At 40.4% G+C, this 22,890-nt stretch overlaps 1 protein-coding gene across 19 annotated transcripts in view; it reads left to right on the top strand.

Moving 5' to 3' along the window:
* DST (dystonin) overlaps window positions 1–22,890 on the top strand; it is a 471,547-nt gene that overhangs the window by 192,774 nt on the left and 255,883 nt on the right. For 18 of the 19 annotated variants that reach the window (XM_073336274.2, XM_078852090.1, XM_078852092.1 and 15 more), the window contains 3 exons: window positions 11,171–11,260; window positions 14,239–14,316; window positions 16,842–16,934. In XM_073336274.2, coding sequence (XP_073192375.2) covers window positions 11,171–11,260; window positions 14,239–14,316; window positions 16,842–16,934 — 261 coding nt within the window. Of the gene's footprint in view, window positions 1–11,170; window positions 11,261–11,797; window positions 11,897–14,238; window positions 14,317–16,841; window positions 16,935–22,890 lie in introns of all 19 variants that reach the window. The other variant, XM_078852094.1, reaches the window with a different exon arrangement.

The raw sequence follows: 22,890 nt of genomic DNA, 5'->3' as shown, positions 1-22,890 counted from the left end.
AAGGATGACAAATGGAGTATTTCAGTGGTTGGTTTTGGGAACATTATTATGATAGTTTTAAGTTATTTGGCTGACAATAAATAACTAATGCAAACTGTGCTAACCACTTACATAATGGTCCTGTTTAGCCTGCCGTGGTTCCCAGGATTTCCAGGTGCTGATTTTGACCTACTAATCTCTGTGTAGTTTGAGTCCATCTCTCCCCCTCAAGTACCAGGGCAGTTGAAATCCACTGAGCAGCTTGCAGTCTTTAAATAGAATGGGGTTTGAGAAAGCATTTTCAATTAGTAGACTTTGACTCTGGAACTCGCTGTCTTGACTGGTTCAACAGAACCGGAATTCGTTGATCTTTCAAGCTCTCTGCGTAAAAAAGGTTTAAGATATGTGAATTAGATGGATCTGAGGCTCTTTTTTCTGTAGGTGACCTAGGGAATTGGAATAGCTGTCTTTTTGACATGCAGCCAGTTGGTAAAGCTTTTGCTTTGTTTAATTATTACGTTTCAGATATCATACGTGTACTAAGGCCCTTATTCAGCATGGTCCTTGTACACGGTCATATATAAGTTCCATTGACTACTCATATGCCAAATGTGATGTGTATGCTTAAATTCTTTTGCTGATTTGGGGCCTCTGAGAATATCTGATCTCATTTAATAAATCTAAATAAATGTAAGAACAAGATTTGCTAACAGCATCAATGTTGGAAATAGAGCAAGAGTGTATTTACCTTAAGGCACAAAGATTTGTATGTTTTGTATGAAGGACTTTGTAAGAGAGGTGCAGAATAATGGAGAAAATGCAACATAATAAGATTGGAGGCAACAATCTTAAATAGAGAGAACAACAGAAATGGAGTAGTCTGGCAGTAAAGTGATGTGCAAGGGATGTAGAGGTTACTGTAAAAAGGAAAAATCTTGAGCTATCCATGCAAGACTACTGTGATGGATTGATGGGGGGAAGAATGTAAATCCACTGTTGCAGATGTACAAGACATTGGGTAGGTGAATGTAAATTGGGGCAACTAGGATCATACCTGTCTTATAGACTTCGTTATGAAGAAAGGTCGAAGACATTGAATTTGCACTCATTGTAGAGGAGAATATTTTAAAGATACTTAGTAAAAGTATTTGGAATTATGGAGGGATTTTGTGAAGTGGAATGAGATTAATTGTTCATGCTGTTGAGGAGTTCAAGGGACAGAATCAAATAGCTAGGAAATTACTCTTAAATATGGAATTAAGGCAGAATGATTTTCACTCCCTATGTATTTTAAATACTCACTAGGGACTAGGTTACCAACTCAGTCTAGGACAGACAAATAATGCAAGTGAGTTTAAAGAGACACTGTCAAGGCCACCAGGTCTAAAATTGGACTGATCAAGTTTAGCTCGCCAGCATGTAGGCATACAGAAAAAAAGGTGAGCATGTGTGCCCTTTGTGCTGTCTTCTTTGCCCTACCTGTCTGTCCTGTTCTTGTGAACAGATTGGAAGAGCAGGATTTGTGTATATTTCAACACCTTTATTGCATGTAAGATCAGAACACAGGCAAAGAGTGGAGAAACAGCGCCATCTATACCAGTTTCCACAGTATGCATCCGATGAAGTGAGCTGTAGCTCACGAAAGCTCATGCTCAAATAAATTGGTTAGTCTCTAAGGTGCCACAAGTACTCCTTTTCTTTTTGCAAATACAGACTAACACGGCTGTTACTTTGAAATCTATACCAATGTGCACTTATCACATTCACTCAGACACTTGCAATGGTGGAGAAATCCAGAGCCTGGGTTTACTGTTCTGGGAGTGCACCCAGCAGTTAACTATGTTGCGGGAAAGGTTTAGATTAGGAATGAGTAAAAACAAAATGTAGTTTTAAAAATAATGTAAATTTGGAGCCTGTCAATCCTGACTGTATCCCTTGTAAGAGAAATGTTGATGGTTGGAAAAAGGGATTCTCTCTGGCACAGCTTCAGTATGGTAATGGAAAATGGCAAGGATCTTAGATGTGCTAAAATTCTATTGGAATGTAAACTAGATGGATCAAACAGCGCTACTGTATAATGAACTGTACTTATGTACGTCACCTAGAAAAGTCTGGGCAAACCATATAGTAGATAGGCAGCAATCAGGCCTTGTCTAGCAAACTAGTTATGCAGGAGTATGTTGGCAAGTGTGATATTCCCACAATTACATGCTGAATTTAAAGCTAGGATCCTGTTACAGCTGGCAAGCAGCTTTTTGAAAAAATCAGATAAATCATGCCTTATGTCCTGGCATGATAAGCCTTGTTTGTATAAAAGATCAAGGAGATTACTTGGGTCTGAATCTTCCTTTTCTAAATCCATGTAAAATAGATTTATCTGTAGACTTGTAACTAACGTCTCTACTGGTCCGTGATTGTCAATGTTCAAGAAATATGACTCTCTGCAGTAGCGGCATTCAGTTCTTTGGCTTCTGGTCCAGTATTTAAATAATTTGGTTCCACTGTTTTAAAAATTTCCTTTGAACTTAGTGAATTCAATTTTCATAGAGGATTGTCACAGCCAATTTCATAGCATTACCATACCTGGTCTCCTTTAATATGTAAAATAATTTCTTTCTAGTCTGGAGGGATGGTTTGATCTCCGTTTTCACTGGGTTTCCTCGCTGATCCTGAAATGATTCAGGATACTAAGTTTGTTGGCAATGTCGGATTGAGTGATTTATCTTTCTCCCACATAAATATATCAAAGAAATGCTCTTTAATTGCCTGTTATGCTGCTGGCGTCTTTGGCTTTTTGACTGCACTCTGTTGCTTGTGGCGGCATAAGAAGGGACATATATATATATATGTTTCTTATTGGTTCTTCCTTGTTAGTGATATTAACAGTAATAATAAATTTTGTGTTTAGTTGCTCTTTGTTGGAAATAGGTTTAAGGACATACACTTTCCGGTTTCAGAGTAGCAGCCGTGTTATTCTGTATCCGCAAAAAGAAGAGGAGGACTTGTGGCACCTTAGAGACTAACCAAGTTATTTGAGCATAAGCTTTCGTGAGCTACAGCTCACTTCATCGGATGCATGCAGTAGAAAATACTGTGTGTATGGTAACACCCATTGTTTCATGTTCTTTGTGTATATAAAATCTCCCCACTACACTTTCCGGGAAGTTGTGGAATGAGGGAATCCCAACATGATGTTAGGAGCTTTCTGCAAAGGCCACACAAGTTTCTCATCAGAGAGACTTGGCTGTTGGTGACATTTTAAATTGAATGGTGTAATTATAGTAGCCTTTGTAAGTGTCCATGTGAGCCTTATCTCAGAGAAGCTGTAGCTGAAAGGTGGATGACTTCAGTATGTTGCCTATAACTACTTTTCTGAGTACTGCACATAGGGCCTGATCCAAATCCCATTGAAATGAATGGGAGTCTTTCCAGTGACTTAAATTTACTGTGGATTAGAGCCTTAAAAATTAAGTTTAAATCTGTTGTAAATCTAACAGTGAGAGGGCAATAATTGGTCTGATCTAGCTGAAGTCACTGAACTTCAGTGGATGTAGGTTTGGACTCAAAAATCAGTGCCAGTTAAGTGTTCACATTTTTTTCCAAACCAACCCCTTATGGTTCTAACTTCTTGAGTTCTAATCTAATTTGCCTTTGGCAAAGTGGGAAAACATTTTGAAACCATATTGTGCACTTAGTTAACTTTGCTTCCAGATCTGTTGCTTGTAAAGAATCCCAGGTCATCTAGTCTCAAAAACTACCTCAACTACTTTTTTAGCCAGATATTTCCACTGCATAATTCAGATTCTTTCAGGAAACGTGTTTTTATTTTAAATCTACATTTTTATTTTTAGTTTCAATTCACTGTTTTCTCCTTTAACCTACCACATTCACTCCATAAACAATGCCAAGAGGTATTTGAAATATCTGTGAGACATATGGCAGTACTCTGGAAAAGGTGGTTTACTTTGCAAGATTACATTTTTTCTCTCTCAGAAAGAGCCACCTGAGTGATCATTTGGTTTACATGGCAAGTACTGAATATTTGTTATATCATTATCGTAAATTAATTTTCCAGATAGATTCAAATTGCCTGTGGGTTTGCATAGATAATTTAAATCAAACCACTCTTCACATTAAAAAAATGCAAATACATACCGGATTTCAGCCTACTGTTTTTTAATAACTGGGTTTTGATGTAGTTGCTGTGTCATGTACATTCTTTATGTATCAGGTACAAGAATAAGCTATAGAACACAAGCTAGAACTATGCACCTATTTATTTTCAGCAGTTTTGGGAATTGTATTTGTCTGTCCTCTTCTGGTGACTCAGTTCATGACGTGTGCTTTGCATGCTTTAGTTCTGACGGAAATAAATTTTATTTGCATCTTGCAAAGTGCTCTTCTTCTTTGCCTTGGCTGCTGTCTAATACATACTTTGGATTGCCACTTTCTGGTAAAAGAATAATATGGTTTCAGTTCTTACGAATGATCATGTGTTCGCGACTATGGCACCGGAGGAGGAAGCCCTCTGTGTCTTAGAGAGCTTTCAGCATAGCACAAGAAGACTAGAGTTCCACAATCTAAGAGCAGTCAAAGTACAGCAATTGAAACTAAAAAAAGAAAGGGAAAATGAAGTACATAGATTTTAGGTGAGTTCCCTTATAGACCACACAGTATGTTTGTGGTAGAACTGAAACAAGAACCTTCTGATACACAGTCCCTTTTTTCTCACCATTAGACCACACTGTCTCTTTGTGCTTTGTATAGTTCTGCATTTTGACGATGGGCGAGAAGGCGGCTCAGGCTTTGTGTAAGTTGGGCACAGGTGAGACAAATCCACAGGAAATAAGAAATGAAAGAAGAAATAGGAGACAGTAAAAGATTAAACAGGCTTGTGTTGGGGGAGAGGGACTGGAATAATACCCCCCGGTCCCTCAAAGCCACAGATATTCTCTGTTAAGTGAAAAAGAGCAAGTGGTTGAGGTGAAGAATTAACATCAGTATGTTCTGGTCCCACTATTAGCCGACTTATAAACTGGGCAGCCCTGTGACTCTGCAGAGTACCGCTGAAGGGAGTGTGTATGATATGCTGGTGCCCCTGACTTTTTATGTTTCGTTCCTCTCCTCCCAGCGTGCACCATCCCTTTTGGCTGGCAATACTGCACAATAGATCTGCTCTGTTCTGGAGCTCTGTTTGCACACTGGAATAGGGTGTACTTGCTTGTGGGACCATTCTTTTCAGGAGTGCAGCTACATCTTCCCCCAAAATTATCTGCCTTTGCCACAAACAGTTTAGGAAATAAGAATCGGCCTTTTCCACCATGGTATCTTGAAAGGAAAATAAAACCCAAAGTTCATGTATTGATTTAATTTAATATAAAAAGCATTGCACATGTGCAGCACAGCATAGCATGCCCCAAACCCCCTGAAAATCCTCTAGGCTCCGTAGACCCTGTCACGTATTTGTCCCTGCCCTACACTGTTGGTGTCAGACAGACACAACAACATCATTTATTTTGAGACTGATAGTGATAGAACAGCTCAGAGAGGTTGCTGCATGTTCTTTTAATAAATGAGCTTACTGACTGGTAGACCGAGTTCGGTTTGATCTTGGTGAGAAAATGAAATAATATAATGCTTGAACTTGAAATTCAGTTGTTTAGAACAGGGGTTCTCAAACTTCATTGCACCGCGACCCTCTTCTGACAACAGAAATTACTTAATGACCCCGGGGGGGGACTGATGCCTGAGCCCACCCAAGCCCCATTGCCCCTGATGGTGGTGGTGGTGGGGGCAAAAACCCGAGCCCCACTGCTCTGGGGGGTTTGGTGGGGGGGGCAAAGCTGAAGCTCAAGGACTTTAGCCCCAGGTAGGGGGCCTGCAACCTGAGCCCTGCTGCCAGCCCTCAGGCTTTGGCTTTGGCCCTGGGCAGTGGGACTCAGGTTTCAGCCCTGGGCCCTAGCAAGTCTAAGCCAGCTCTGGCAACCCCATTCAAAGGAGGTTGCGACCCACTTTGGGGTCCTGACCCACAGTTTCAGAACTGCTGGTTTAGAATGTTAAAAGAAAATCTCCAAAAGTATATTTCTGTTTTATGCATATTCCAGCAAGGTTTAACTCACTGATCTCAGTGGAGTTCCTCCTGATCAATACTGGTGTAAATGAGATCAGAATTAGCTCTCGTATTTCTGGACTTGTAGGTTTTACTGTAAAAAAAATTAGTTGTTTGATGATATTCCCTGCTGTGTGAGGGGGGTATTCTCTTGGGAAGTTTTTGGAAGCAAATTTCTTCGTGTGGACACAGAGATGGAAAAAATAGGTCTCTCTGTGTTCCTTAATGAAAGCAAATAGAAGAATGGATGAAAACTCTAAACACAGACATTTAACTAAAGGCACCAAAATAATGACATTAGCTATATGCTGTGAATTGTGATTGGTGATGGAAGAACCCTAAAAGGTTTGTAGGTTCATTTTCCAAAAGTTTGGAAGTTTTTGCCTTCCTGTCTCTTTGGTTTGCAAAAGGGTCCGGTGGATAGGATGCAGGACTGGGGCCAGGAGGCCTAGGGGGAATAAATGCTATGTTGTGCTGCCTTTACACCAGCTATGCAAAGTGTCTGTATGAGTGGGATCAGAGCCATTCTTATAATGTAAATGTAGACTGACCTTTCATTGGTCTCCATAGGAGAGGTCAGACAGAGGTCCATAATAAATATGTGGTCCAAACTTCAAAATTTTAGCTCAATAGAAACATCAAAAAATTCAGACATCTTGTTACAAACATTGATTTGCATGATGCTATATTAGTAGATACCTAAATGTGAGGCACACTGTCTTCACGGAAGGGGATGGGGGGCGCAAAATGGATAAGACTCTCCAGAGTCTCTAGAGCAGTGACACTCAATTAGATCTACTTAAGGGCCGATTTGAGAATTTCATGACTAGAGGCAGGCCATTTGTGCAGAAGCCTGACCAAACCCCTTTCTTCCCCCCCAAAAAACAAACTTCAATTGCCAATGAATAAAGACCTTGATTGCAACATAAGTATTAGTGTTTCTATCTTTTAACAAAGTTTATAAATCAAAATTTTTACCCGCGTTTATGGCGATATCTTTTGGAGAGGTGATATGGATGATCTCAGGTAAGCTTTGTGAAGAGTGGTTTGTAGGAGGTCATGGCCATAGGTGCTGACTCCATGGGTGCTCTGGAGCTGGAGCACCCACAGGGAAAAATTAGTGGGTGCTCTGCACCCACCAGCAGCCAACCTCCCGTCCCGTCCCCGCCTCCACCTCATCCCCTGAGCGTGCCACGTCCCTGCTCCTCTGCCTACCTCCCAGCGCTTGCTGCTGCCAAACAGCTGTTTGGTGGCGTAGCAAATTCTGGGAGGGAGGGAAGGGGGAGGACAGGAACATGGTGTGCTCAAGGGAGGAGGTGGGGAAGAAGCAAGGCCAGGACAGGGATTTGGGGAAGGAGTCAGAATAGGGGCAGGGAGGGGGCAGAGTTGGGGCGGGAACTTTGGGGAAGGGGTTGGAATGGGGGCGGGGCCGGGGGCAGAGGGAGGTCGAGCACCCACTGGCGTGAGTAGAAGTTGGCACCTATGGTCATGGCAAGGCTCATGCACTGATGAAGATATTCCTCTCTTCAGGCGATTACAGTATTGATTTTTTATATTGTTCGTGGTAGAAAACCTAGATTCGCAGAGGTACACTGAGCCCAACATCATTAAAAGATCTAGATGGCTAAATTCTGGCTATTTTGGAACTGGTCAGCATATTGAGTCCAGAAATCACAAAGTCCCACTTCTCTGAATTTTGCCTTCAAGACATCTGAGCTCTGGAGCCTTACAATTTCTTATTGAAAGGCATATTCATAAATTGAATCAAGAATGTTCTTTGCTTCAGGAGGGCAAGGTCCATCAGCATAGACAACAAATGGCTCATGAACAAATAAAAGCAAATTCTTTGGAATTTTAAAATTTTTGATCAAATTGTTTAGAAATTCTTGCAGCATTTTCATCTGTAGCAGCAACACACAATGTTGGAAAGTGCAACATCTTTCCTGTTAAGACTGTTTGAAAGATTTTCAAGATTCCTCTGAAAGGCACACACTTTTTCAAACAGATCCCCAACACTGCTTTCATGGCCTTGGAGCTGCAAGTTGAGGGAATTCAAGTGACCAATAATATTGCACAGAAAAGCTAGTTATGACATAGAGGGGACATCATTCATAAATTCCAGGAACTCGCAAGCCTTATTGGTCTTGTGGTTTCAAAGAAATTCTATTATTTCTTTTTGAAGGGCACAAAATCTCTCTTGCGTGCACCCCTTACTTAACCAGGGAACGTCATTGTGCTACAACAGGTCACTGTATTCAGCTGAAATGTCTTGTAAAAGAACTTTTAAAAGACGATGTTGCAAGCTAGAAGTTGAACGTATGTAGTTCACTAATCTCATCACAATATCCATTGTTTTTTTTTCAAGTCCCCAGACAATTTACCACACAAAACAGTCTGGTGAATGACGCAGTGAAGTGTGTTTAATGAAGTGTGTATCAGTGCCAAACATAAAAAAAGCCCTTCTTTTTCCCTGTCATGGAGGGAAGCAAGATTGTAAGAAGTAAGTTTACTTTCTGCAGATCTAAATCATTTTTTTCAAAAAGGCCTTTTACCTTTGCAAAAATGCGCTCACCTGTGGTGTAGGTTTCTAATCGTATTAAGCACAAAAATTCTTCCTTGAAAATTTCAGCATCGTAAAATCTAAGAAACTGCAAAAGCTAGATCGTGTCACTTATGTCACTTGATTTGTCCACTGCAAGAGACATGTATTTAGTGTTTTTTAAATCGGAAAGCAGTGCTGACAGACAGTCCTCGTAAATTACCTCCAGTGTTCCCACCTCTGTGGAATCGGGCAGAGGAACTTGCTTCACATGCTTCACAATGTCATCTTTGTTTTTATCTCTAGCAAAAACCTCCTTCAGCATTTCCCACATGCACTGCTTCTTAGGTTCGGCATCCAGGAAAGGCTTTTTCTTTTTAGCTAGTATGAGAATTTAACCTCCTTTTACAATTGACAATATATCTACCTTGATCTAATGTCCAGAAGTAGAATTATACTGCCTTTGCTGTGTGGATGTGATACGCAAGTATCTCGGAAAACATCAGCAGTAATTCATTATGGAAAAATCTTCCAGATGGCTTGTTCGGACTAGTTTTCAACATAAACATAAATGTGCTTCTGTTGTTAGTCCCACTTAAGATGATAGTCTTTGTAAATTGCAGTAGGAGCAAGGTACCTTGAACTAAAATACATTTATTTAAACCTAGCAACAAATATGTTAATTATTTGTTTCATAACAAGGATATACAAATCTCTCCCACAGCCCAGATCTAGTTCCCTACTGCAAGCAGAAGAGGAATTGGATTGATTCCTGATGCTCTTCTCACGCACACAGATGTGCTGACAGTTGAGAGATCATCTCATAGATCCCATATTGGCAGAAGAATTTAGCCCCTGTGGCAGGATTAAAAGCCTAAGAAGAGCCTGTCTGCCCTTTTGCATGCCATAATCAGACAGTATTCTGGAAACTCAGAAAGCTTTCTGTAAGACAGAGGTCCACAAACTGTGGGGCACGCTGCCTGGGGGGTGCTTAGGAACTTTTTGGGGGGCGCAGTGGGGCCCAGGCCAGCCCGCACAGGGTGCAGGGAGGGAGTGCCACCCAGCCACTCCCCGCCCCCAGCTCTGTTCCGGTCCCGCCTGCAGCCTCATCCCTGGCTCCAAGCCCTGCGCCTAGCACCGTCCCCAGCCTCGGTGGGCCTCTACTCCTGGCCTTGCCCCAGCCTCAGCCTCTGGCTGCAGCTCCATTCCCGGCCCAGGGCTGAGACTGGGGACGGGAACGGGGCGGGGCTGGAGCCACACCTGGCCGCGAGGCTGGCTGCTGGCCCTCACTGCAGTCCAACTGTGGCTCCGCTCCCACCCCTGGCTGTGGCTCCGGCCCCACCCCAGCCCCACTCCAGGTCCCACATCCACCCCCAGCTGAGGCCCCAGTGTCAGCCCCCTATCTGCATTCCCCTGAACCCCGGCCCCACTTCAGAGTCTGAAGGGGGGCAGTGCAGACAGGGTAAGGTGGGAGGGGACTCAAAATTTTGGGGAACGCTGCTGTATGGTGTTTTAATGGGGACCCAAAATGAGGACGTAGATGAAAGCCCTACAACCTCTGCCGTGGCAGGCAATGTCAAAAGTCTCTGCCTCTATGAGAAATGAGAGCCTCTGTGTCCCAATTTAGTAGGTTGGATGGCCTCTCTTGTGCCAAAATAATCCAAAATCAGAGCAGTTAGAAATGTTGAAAGTCCTCTCAGAACTGCTGAATCTTAAATCGTGGCCAAATTCTGCCCTTCTTTATACTTGTGCAGCATAGTTGACATTGTTCTTTCATGGATGTAACTGAAGGCAGAATCTGGCCTAAGGGAGAGCGTGTTCAGGTTAAAAGTTACTTTTTGAAGTGGTGCTAAAAGTACTGTTTGCGGAACCAGAACTCAGTGGGTTAGTTGAATATAATGATTCATTATAGCAATGGGATGGATAAAAAAAGTGAGCCTTGGGTAGATACACTGTTTAAGAGGGAAAGCTGAGAATGATGAGATACATTCTTGTTGATTAATGAGTGATAGGTTTCTACTAATTTTTTGCTGTATTTGGTTCAGGGGCCAAAATATGGGTTACATTTTTGCCTGGATCCAGCCAGTTTGCACGGGCTGTAAATCAGGGCAGGATTTAGCTCTGTCTTTTTTTTTTTTTTCTGCAATTTATTCTGACTTGGGTGCGAACTGTGTCTTCCTTAATTGATCCTTATGTAGGCCAAAGTAGATAGGTATTAGGCCTCAGTAAACATGGTAGGGATTACGCCTTCGTTACTTTGACAATTTGTTGCCTATCTTGTGGCTTTTCCACTGTTCTTCTTTCCATATTTAATAAAATATAAGAATATGGAAAATGTGGAAGAGGGTTGAATATAAGTTTACATTGCAGCTAATTTTGTTTTTGTATTTCTCTTGGCATAGTGACTGAACAAACCAAGAGTGGCATGTTGAGATATATAAGTGTGTGTACATTACAGAAAAACAGCATTAAATATCATGGTGAATTCTTGGAAAGATACAGCATCTTAAATTTCATTTCTCTCTCCCTCTCTATTTCTGCAGGTTCGCAAGCATGTGAATGATCTGTATGAAGACCTGAGGGATGGACATAACTTGATCTCCCTTCTAGAAGTCCTTTCTGGGGATACCCTGGTGAGCTTTTTTTAATCACTGTGCAATAATTTCAGGCCATTATATACCCATTTATGCAGTTTGCTAACTCTTCAGATGTGGGCTGTTAGGATTCTCTTTGATATATCCCACACTATGCGACTGTTGATCCCAGAGGCATAAGTTGTATTTCTGTTGATACATACCACACCATGAACAGTGTGGGGAATATGAACTATTTTTGTCAGTCTTCTTCTGTGATCATGAAACTTCTTTCTTTTTATAGATTAATGTACTAGTTCTTTATCTCGTTTCCTTTTTTTCTTGGATTTTCTTTAGCAAATGTTGGATGGTTAATATTATTTCACATTAAAGAAAACAAAGTACAAATAGCAAGGAAAAAATGTCCCTGAAATTGTCTAATACGCTCCTCGGGTGTCATTTCCTTTCTTTGTGAGCATTACTTCCCTTGCTTGGTATTTGTTCTCTTCATTATGTTCTTCTGTTCATGCTCTTCTCTTCATTTGTGGTCTGTCTTGTGTCTTTGCTGTCCTATCTTCTGTCTGTTATATTCATTAGCCAAGGGAGCGAGATTTTTTGAAGACCTTACGGTTGGTGAGTTCAACAGAAGCATGCGCGTATGAACAGCATGAGGATGTGGAGGATGAGGATAAGGGGGTACGTGCCGACCCCCATAACTATACTAACTTAGTATTTGAAGTGTGGTGACTGCTAACTTAAAAGTAACCTGTTAGTTTGGTGTTCTGCCGTAGTTCAGTGGAAAGGACAAAAGAACTCATGCTGATCAACCAGGATATACATATTCTGGAAAAGACTGATAAGATGGAGATATGGACAAAGACGTTTTTTTCATTCAGTTCATTTGCAAACAGTGACATGCAAAGCTTTAAGATCTCCATTTATTTTCAATCACTACACTTAAAAAAGTTGTACAAATACAACACTATGTAGGCGACAATCAAAATACTATGTAATTATGTTATTTTATATTCAGTTACACTAAGATTTCTTTTTATTTTCAATCACTGTAATTTATGTAGCAATTATGCAGACAATATAAGCAAAGGGTGAAATCTTGGCTCCATTGAATGGAGTAAAACTCTCATATACAACATTTGTACAACATAATATTATGTGGAATTATGGAATTTAGATTAATTATGAAAATATTCTTTTATCATCACAAAGATGGTTGATCTGATTTAACTATGTCACTTTTCAAAGTAGATAGTGCACAGTGGTAGTGTACTCATAGCTATGTGTAGTGCTTCAGCTAGTAAATATATTGATTGTTTGTAGGGCTTATTTTATGGCAACAGATGCTGAATTACCAATTTTTTGACTGATTTATGTCATCCAGAAGGGAAGTATCTACTTAAAAACTGTAAAATGTTGAGTATTGGCTGGTCCAAAGGAAGTTGTTTCATGCCTCTGTAGAACCAGCATTGCTAGTGTTTGCTAAAGCAGCTTTGTATGTTGGGGTCCAATTTCTATCCTTGGATGCACAATGTGTCATGCTGCTCTTATGATTTCATTGGAATTTGTATGCTTTCATCCAAGGGCATAATGTGTCTCAAGATACTTGTACTTTAGCTGTATAATATTTCCCCTCTGTGATCTTATATTGTTACTTTTTGACAGTCTGGACTTCAGCAAACTCTCCTTGTTTTGGAAAGTAAGATGCCAATTCTGTAGTCCTTAGTCCCACTCATGGAAGTTATTCTATGATAAAAACTGCAGGGATTGATCCAAACCTTTCAGTAGTTTTAAAACCGATTGAAATCTTATATGGTAACGTAAAATTCCATTTTTGTGTTTTAGTCTCTGCTTCTTTTCCAATTGCATTTCATCATGTTTCCTCTTGGCAAACACGTGATATTCCGTAGGGGGGAAAATAGTTCAACTAAGGAAAATCTGTGACTGTCTGACTGTTTCACAGAGATTGTCTGAGGAAATACTCATATTCATCGCTGAGCTGCATAAGTGGTTTGTAGTATGCTTGAGCATATTACTGTGACAGTTTGTGAAAAATCTGAAATAAGGAAGAAGGATATTATATTGTGATGACATAAATTTAACTGCTTTCCTATTGTTGATCTCTGACAGCTAAGTAAAAAACTCCTTTTCTGTGTAATTCTTCCTGCTGGTGATTTTACACTAACTGAATGCTGTTTTGCCATGTTTTCATTAACACACCATGCATAATTGTTTTATAGTTTCTTCTTTGTTGATTTGTTTTTGCTTTGGGATGAGGGGGATCCTTAACTTTCCTCATGCCTCACTTGCATAAGTGTTCACATAGTAGATCACACAGTTGTGCTAGAACAGAAGTTAATGAAATCCTACCTGAGGAAGGAGTACACAGGCACTAAGACTGCAGTTATAGGATTTCTATTGGTAGGAAAGAGTTTATTTTCATGACATGTTTCTAAATATATATTTATTAATATGTAGTTAAAACACAAACAAAATCTAAACACACATCACACCTGCATACTAAGGTAAGTTTTCTTATTACATTCTTGCCAGAGTCATTAATTGGACAGCTCAGAGGTACACATGATTATTACTTGTGATTTGGTTTAACTGAAATGTTGTAAATCTTTTGTTATGATGCAACATCTAGTTATTTCCCACTATGGCTTCGATCCTGCAATCTGGTTCATATGGGTAGGCCCCTGTGCCCATGAGGAGCCCTCTTGACATCAGTTGCACTTGGCCGGGACACAGGCACCTACTGTAATGATCAGATTACAGGATTGGGCCCTTTGATTCTGCTCTCCAATAGTTGTGCAAATAAATTTCAACTGCAATGAAAACAGGCTTTCTATAAATTCATAGCTCAGTTACTTTTCCTTAAGTTTCAATTACACTTTTGTAATAGATGTAGAAACATTAGTGTTTTAAGGATTTAAAATGGAAACTTTTAAATCAGATTTTTTACCTTGTAGGAGTTTTGGTCTTTGGAAAATCTCATAACTTTCATTTTCTAATTTTAGCCCCGAGAGAAAGGTCGGATGCGTTTTCACAGACTCCAGAATGTACAAATTGCACTTGACTATTTGAAAAAACGCCAGGTATGGTAATAGTTTTAATAAATAAAGCTTAAGTGAAAATTGCACTTATACAGTTAATAGAAGCTTGATGGGGGAAGGAACAGCTATGCTATTTGTTCTTTTTTAAAATGCACACAGTAAAAATGGTTAGAAACAAGGATCTGATTTATTGTGGTGCCTGAACTGATGGTGGTGGACATTTGGTGATAGGGGAGATGTCGAGCAAAGGTGTAAAGCCACTTTTGTTCCTCCCTTGTTCTGAGGGGGCCCTCAGTGTCATCTCACTCCCAGCAAAGCAGCTGCAGATATTGCCCTAACTTACATCCAGCTGTCGATGGCCCCAGGTAGCCATTCTCGCAGCTGAGAATAGCTGGAGCACAGTAGCACTCAGGCCAATGCTCCCTTTTCACAGGAATTCCCCCAACCTGCATCCTATGATGCCTCCATGTCATGGGGCAGGTAATTTGTGAGAATTCCCCAGTAATCACTTATGGCGGCTTTACAGCCCTTTGGTGCTGGCAGAGCTGGCATGAAGAGTCGTGAGTTGTGAACTGGTGCTGAAAAGCGTTTTTTGCTGGCTTTAAACATTGGCTGGAAGAATAGAAAAGTGACACAATAGCAATACGTTCGTTTTAAATAAGAAATGCCACCTGCTGACATCTGCGCAATGAGGATTCAGTCCCGTACCGCTGGAGTCAGTGGGAGCTTTGCAGCTAACCTCAGTGGAAATAGGATCTGCACTAAGAAAACGAACGGCCACACAGGCTGACAATCAAAAATAGCATATTTGTGCAGCCTAGACGCTGGTGGTTTGGTAGTGCTATAGCTTATTTCTAAATGGGAGACCCTGGTTCAATAAATCCATAAGAAATGCAATGCGCAACCATGTTCCTTTTTATTAAGGTGCAGCAGTCAATGGAGATTGTAGGTTTCAGCATGCAATGATCTGTTATGATCTGAGTATTCAGGACTCTTGAATCAAGGCAGAATATTGTATGGTGTCATCGGTGGTCTTTTCATCCTGCATGTCCGTATTAAATAGGATGGCTACTGTGCAGTCTCCTCTATTTTACACAGCTTAGGTGCAGCTCTTGGGACCTTGGCAAGTTGCCAGCGTGACCCTGATTTGTGTAAGGTTTCAGTGCCCCTGCCAGAGGGACTGCCAGTCTGGAGGAAGATGATACTTGCACACAAGTGGTTATCACAGACTTCAAGGATAAGGGAACTTTGCCAGCAGTTGGGGTAGCTCCCAAGAACCCTGGAATAGAGAAGGCACATTTAAAAATGATATTTGGAAAACATCTTGCACAAGATTGGTTGGGTGACTTCCTGTTGGAAATAGTGTATTGTGATTTAGGTTAGATAGGCCCCAAATATCCATAATTGTGAGGGTTAACTTTGGAAAGGCAAATGAGTAAAATAAAAGCAATATGTGACTGTAGGGTACATTTTTGTCAAAACTGAACAGTTTTTATAATGTAATAGGAGGGGAAAAATTAGGATCTCTTAATTTTTTTTATAACTGTGGGATATATTTGTGTGTGTGTGTATATATATATATATATATATATATATATATATATATATATTGTTCCATGGGGAATGCCTACTGACAGTAGTTATACCTATGTGGGGAGTCAAGAAGAAAATATGGCCTTGCACATTAAATGTTGATGCAGTGTGTATCCTAAAGAACATACACAAATAATTATTGATTAATATAAGCATCAAGTGCATTTTATTTGGGTCATCTTTCAGTTGACAAACTAAATAGGCACATTTTATACATACATACATATATATGCACTTGATGTTTATATTATATATGAAGATGATAATAATAGGTTACCAAAAGGTGTCAGTAACCCATTCTGAATGAGAGATTATTGGAGTTGCAAATATGATTGACCATTGATTTTGAAACTTCAGTTAGTAATTTTAATCCTGTTCATTAGTTAAGATGTGAGAAACAATTTGAAGGTGTGAAGTGCTATATATGTGCTTATTTATGATTAATTATTATTAGAAATGTAAACATTATAAAATATTGTCATTGGTTTAGTGGGCCACATTCTCTCCTGCAGCTGAGCTCTCTTTGGTGCAGGAGAGTGGGTGGAGGGGGAGGGTGCCAGGGAGCCAGTTATAGTTCCCTCAGTCTAAGGGCTGTCCTGTGCTGCTCTCAGCCCTGGGATGACTTACAACAGTCCACTCTTGTCCGTACCCTGATGTACTACACCCCTAACACAGCCTCTCTATTTCTGACATGCCCTTTGCACCGGGATGCGGGACAGCTGGCACAAGAAACTTTCTAGCTGAGAGTTCGTCCCCACTAGGGTGGTTCTCAACTGGCCAGTTACGACCAGAAGCTGGGTCCTTTGCACTGCACAAAGGAGACAGATTGTATTGAAATGTGGTCTAATATGTTTGTTACTGAATACATTACGGATTCAAGTAGTGTTTAGTTTACAGTCAAACCTGAGTGGTGGAATAAACGTTTTCAGCACCAATTTGTTTCAGCTTTTACATTTATTTTTCCACAATGGCAGGTGAAACTGGTAAATATTAGAAATGATGACATAACAGATGGAAATCCCAAGTTGACTTTGGGGTTAATATGGACCATAATTTTGCACTTTCAGGTAAGCCTTGTTTCTCTTGACAATATATGTTCAGTCAGATACTGTGTTCTCTGGTAGGCAATTATCATGAGTGCACGAATCAGTTGCAGTAGGAATCTGTAGAAACTGTATAATGTGGGATCTCTCTTCTCCAGTGTTTGAAAATTCTGATGACTTATATGATCAAATATACACACTGAATCGTAAGCTACTTAGTTAGACATCTCATTCCCTATTTGTAGAGAGATTACAAAAATAGCCAATTTTATGGTTAATTTTATAAAGAACAATGCTTTTTGTGCATTTCTTTCAGTTCTAATAAAAGGTTCTTGTTTTGTTGCTCACATACAGGCTTGTTTTGTTGAATAATAAGATCAGAAAAATACAATTGTTTTTGCATCTTTTGGAGTTTGTTTTCTGCTGATTTTGAGAACTGAAAAAATGTTACTTCTAACATTTTCTAAAAATACGAATCATTTAAAAACATTTAATTTTGAAGGCAATACATTTGATGGTAATACTGGATCACACTAGGCTGGCACTAAAATTTTTCCACAGTGATTGGATTGTGTACAGTACAATTCATCTTTACAGTATGTGGTATAGAATTGCTTCTCAAAATTAGAGTTAGACAATGGCACTGGAGGTAGATGATGTAGTGCAGATGACTGTTAAACCTTATTTAGTGTGACTACTGCAGTATTGTTAGAAACCAGTTCCTTCTGGTGCAGGCATTTTAAATGATCAGAAGCCTGCATAATCAAATAACAATATGTGGCATAGCATCATACTGTTACTGTTTAGGATTTTTGGTTAAAAAACTGTTTTACCAAAAGCCTCTTACAGTGTAATTTAGCTTTCTAACTATAAATCCTAAACAGGAATAGGAAGGAGCATAAATATATAGGAAAAATGCTATGTTTAAGTATATGTATTTATGAAAATTGGAACAAGTAGGGGTTAAGTATACTTACATTCACTGGAACTACTCATGTCGTGTGCATAAGCACTTTCAGAATTGGCCTGTTGGTTATCTTGTTGTCAGTATTGTGAAGCACTGAGGAGAGTTTTGGGTGTATGTAAAAAGACAATGAAAGTAAAACCCTCAAGTAACTGTCTCTATCTATAAAGAATAATGAGGGAAATAAATTTATAAATTACGTGAACCACTTTGACAGGGTGTTTACCATTATTTTCCATGAGCTATTTTCCATTGCACAAGACTTAAATAGAAAACTTCTTGAGTTGCAGTTGTAGGTCTAATTCAGTCTCATTTAATGTTTGTTTCCACCAACCTGTATGTTATGTCATACCAAAATGCACTAGCTGTGATCTAATGTGTGAGACTTGAACCGAACTAGAGTTTTAAAAATAAATAACTATTAAACCACTCTAGGAAATATGAAATAACTAAAAATTAGAAAATCATATTGTTGGATTTCTGCCTCTTTACACATGAATGGGTGCACTCTCTGGACCAAATTCAGAGGTGATTTTTAAGTTAAACCCCTTTGCTCTAATATAGACTTCTTTACACATTGGAGCCTGTTCCTCTCATCAGTTGCCTGCATGCAACTTCTTTTGGAGTCCATGGTAGCTTGGTGCAGTTGATGGGATAACCAGGTTCACTGGATGTAAACAGATCCAAGGGAGAGCGAATGTGAGGGATCTGACTTATACACCTTACACATTATTTTTGGATTTTACCTTGTCTTTTGTTAAGAAAGTGCGCTGATGCTGGCTGAATTGGAATCAACAATTCTCAGTGTGAAGATATTGCACTATGCTCTGTTATTTATATTTGTTCTAATTACATTGCAAGCTGGGAGGTTTGCAAGGTACCAGGGATTTTTTGGCTCTGGTTAGTGATCTAAGTTGTTTGCCACAGTCATGATGCTTGTTTGGGGGATAATGAGATTTCACCAAAACATGGTTCTAAGGGCTTTTATACTAGAGGAAGGCATCATATGCAAAAATAAAACATACAGTGTACATTTGAGGCTCAGTTCTCTCCTGCATCTGAATTATGCTTGGTTCACTGGGAGAGGAGATGGCTGTAGTGCGCTGAGTTAGCACCAGCCTAGTCCCAGATCAGCATAAGTTCTGCTCTAAAATATGTTACTGCCTTCTGCGGCCTGTGCAAATCAGAAGGTTGCAGGTATATTCTGCTGGATGGAGCCCTTGGTAATAATACACACAAGGGGTAGAAATGGTAGCATATTGCTTTCATTAATTTCTTCTGCATGCGTTGCTGGGCGTGTATGTTGCAAGTTATTCTGCCCTTTTGGTGTGGAAAATACACAAAGCATATATATTTCCAGGATATAGTCTTTGTTTTATTTGTGCATTTCACATATTTTTGGGGGGAAACAGTTTATGGTTAATTTTTAAATTCAAGTACATAATGCAGTGTGGACTATTTTCTGTGGTATTATGTCTAGAACATTTAGTCAAACTAATAATGTGCAGAATTATATACCGTATATACACTGTGCAAGATTAATTATAATTGTATAGATTGTGTAGCAAATTCTTCCTTCATACCTATACACCTCCACTGAAAATGGAGTTGCACAGGTATAAATAAAGGTAGAATTTGGTCCTGTAAAAATATGTACACATTTTGCAAAATAGCATCTACATAAATGCATGAACTTTTGTTTCCAAAGCCCTGCATTTAAAAATATTTTCAGCTGACCTGCACTCAGCTTAGTTACATCTGATTTAAGAAAGAAGGAAAATAACTTCCAGGTTAAAAAATCCCAAATCTGCCAAACTTCAGGAGTCTCAGGCACTTCCAAACTGTCAACCAACAGACTTTATCTTCCTCAGCTTCCCATTGTCAGACTCATCTTCACATGCCACACACATCCTTAACCTTTGTCCCATCCCAGCAGCCCATGTTCCATCCAGCCCTACACACCCTGAATGATAAAATGCAGAGAATGCATCATTCTCTCAGATGCATGTGGGCTGGCATCATCTCTTTCCTCTAATCAGCAAGCATGTGTTTTTGCCACTGGTGTTCTTGCCTGTTAGGGTATGTCTACGCTGCAGCTCGGAGTGTGCTTCCCAGCACAGGTAGACAGACAGGTGCTAGCTCTGCTTGAGCTAGCATGCTAAAAACAGCAGTGTAGTGGGAGTAGCACAGGCAGTGACTCAGGCTAGCCCGAGAACATACCCTGAGAATCTGGGTGGCTTTGTACTCAGGCAGCTAGCTTTGAGCCGCTGCCCATGCTAACCCTGGCTACACTGCTAGTTTTAGCATGCTCGCCTGAGCAGAGGTAAGGCATATCTGTCTGTGTGTTCTGGGAAGCATGCTCACAGCAGTAGTGTAGACATACTCTTACTCTGGTCTCTGCTCCATGCTAATCTGTTTGCCAGTCAATCCTTCCTCAGTCTGTCTCAAGGCAGTCTGTTAGTCTATTGGCTCAGTTTGTTAGTCTATTGGCTGTTTTTCTTGCAGGCAAGAATAGGAATGGCGGTCTCATGCAGTGGTTTTCAAACTGGGGTATGCCTATCCCTAAGGGTACGCAAGCTCCCGTCAGGGGATATGCGACAAAAATCCTGTAACGGCGGACAACACATTTCATTTAGTAAGATTTGGCATTCTAATCATAGGTATATTATGACCCTGCTCAGATGGGGATACACTGTAAACTACATTATTTGGAAAGGGGTACGCAGCCTAAAAAGTTTGAAAACCTCTATTGGATACAGCACCAGGCTGAGATGCAGGAGATTCGCCCCATCCCCTTGAGCAGGAACCCTCTTTTTGTTCTGTGTTTGTACAGCAGCTAGTACAATGGAATCTCGGTCTATGACTTGGGCCCCTAGGTGCTAGGGTAATACAAATAATAATAAAGATAAGGAGACCTGTGTCCAATTCCCAGCCACTCTGGATTCAGCTTCCCACCTCAAATACAGATTTACTGTATGATGCCATCCCCCATCTTTAAAATGGAGATAATAATCCCTTCCCTCGCAGGAGTGTTTAGAGGATGACATCCACTGATAATTGTGAAATGCTCTGTTGTCATTGTGGTGAAGGACATATGAGCACCTGAATAGACAGACACACATGAAGACTGCCCAGTTACTGTGGTCTTCCCATTTCCTTTATCAGGTTACTAAATGGTCATAAAGTGAAATTTTGACACCCAGCATCCATGTGGCCTCTTCTGCTTTGGTTATTCTGACTCCTCCTCTTGGCTGGCAGCAGTCTATGAGGCATGCTGCCTGCTTTTCTGCCCTCTCTGCTTTGATCACATGAATATCGGGGGGAGGGATAGCTCAGTGGTTTGAGCATTGGCCTGCTAAACCTAGGGTTGTGAGTTCAATTCTTGAGGGGGCCATTTAGGGATCTGGGGCAAAAATTGGGGATTGGTCCTGCTTCAAGCAGGGGGTTGGACTAGATGATCTCCTGAGGTCCCTTCCAACCCAGATATTCTATGATATGTGATTGAGATTCTGGGAGTTGGGCTGTTCCTCCTTTCATGCCTATTTTTGGTCTTCTAGCGGAGTTGGCTGGCCTTGAACTCACCCCCGGACATTGGGCTACCGTCACTAGGATTAATGTTTAATCTGCTTCTGATTTAAAACAGCCAGTGGAAGGTCAAGGACTGATCTTTTCAAAGATTTAAAGATGGAGTTAATACAGTCAGTGGTCTAATCTTTGGCTGTTAGAGGGGATAAATTAAACTACATACCCTGGGATTTTTTTATTCCCAATATGAAGCATTGGAGCATAGACTGCTTTTAAAGGAGATACTTGCCCTATTTTTGTCCCCCAGAAGAACTCACCTCCAGCAACTTGTCATATTTGCTAAACCTCAGCTAAAAAAATTCGTCTGGATTTTCTGGAGTTGTTGCAGCTATCAGAATCACAACAAAGGCAATATGCAATGAAGAAGAGCTCTGTGTAGCTCAAAGTTTGTCTTTCTCATCAACAGAGATTGGTCCAGTAAAAGATATTACCTCACCCACCTTGCCTTAGCAAAGGCAATAGCCACTTGAGCTGTTGGACTGGACAGTCATATTTAGACTGCGCTCCTAAACATGGTACATTACATTGCCATTTGGCTCATCTGGTTGATTCTCTCCAGCTGTAGGTGGGTAGGCCTAATAAACTCACCCACTAAGAGCATGTTCCTTTTTTACTTTGCCTAAAGTCATCTCATTGGATACCTTTCATATCCCTCTCCTCGGTCCACCTCTGTTGCTGATGTATGTGAACTGTTAGGTACCTGCACAGTGCCCACAAGCTTAACAGCTCTTTCTGATTTTGAGGCACTAATTGCATGAATAAGCTGACACAGCTGTGGAGATGAGCTTCTGTTTATGTTGGAACCTCTTGGTTTCCTTTCTGGAGCCCTTCTTTGGTGCTCAGATAAGCAATTTTAAGATTCAGGTTGTATTTGGCATAAGTTTAGCTCTTTGTGTGGAGTCCTATATGTGGTCTGCTTTGTGCTGTGCTACTCCTGGCTGATTTCTGATAAGAAGGTTGCTGTTGAACTGAGAACCAACACTTTTAGTTATCTGCAGCAAGGTGCTGATTCTCCACTTCATCTGCTGTGCTGTAGAGGCAAAAAGAGACCATAAAGAAACAATTTAAAAGTCTATCTTCACTTATTAAAACCCAGTTTTGCTCTGGTTATTTAAAGATGGTAGACTCTGGAGTCAGTTTAGGTGCAACCTGAGTCTACTTTATTCCTGCTAATGACAGGCAAGGAATTACAAAGAATAAATCAACACAGGAACTCTGTGTATAAAAACTGGGTGAACACAGTGCTGCAAACTAATGAACCACATGGCTTTCTGCTGGTGATGTCACCATAAGCAATAACACAGCAATTCAAAGTCAATAAAAGAATACAAGTTAGGCAATCACATAAGGATATTCTTGATTATAGTAAAAGGAGTCTTTGTTTATATACCAGTAAACAGATGAATGCCATGAGTTAAGTAATAACCTTCC

This window comes from Lepidochelys kempii, chromosome 3, assembly GCF_965140285.1.
Source record: "Lepidochelys kempii isolate rLepKem1 chromosome 3, rLepKem1.hap1, whole genome shotgun sequence".
Lineage (NCBI taxonomy): Eukaryota > Metazoa > Chordata > Testudines > Cheloniidae > Lepidochelys > Lepidochelys kempii.
The sequence above is the reverse complement of the archived record's forward strand: the minus strand, read 5'-3'. Positions and strand labels throughout refer to the sequence as shown.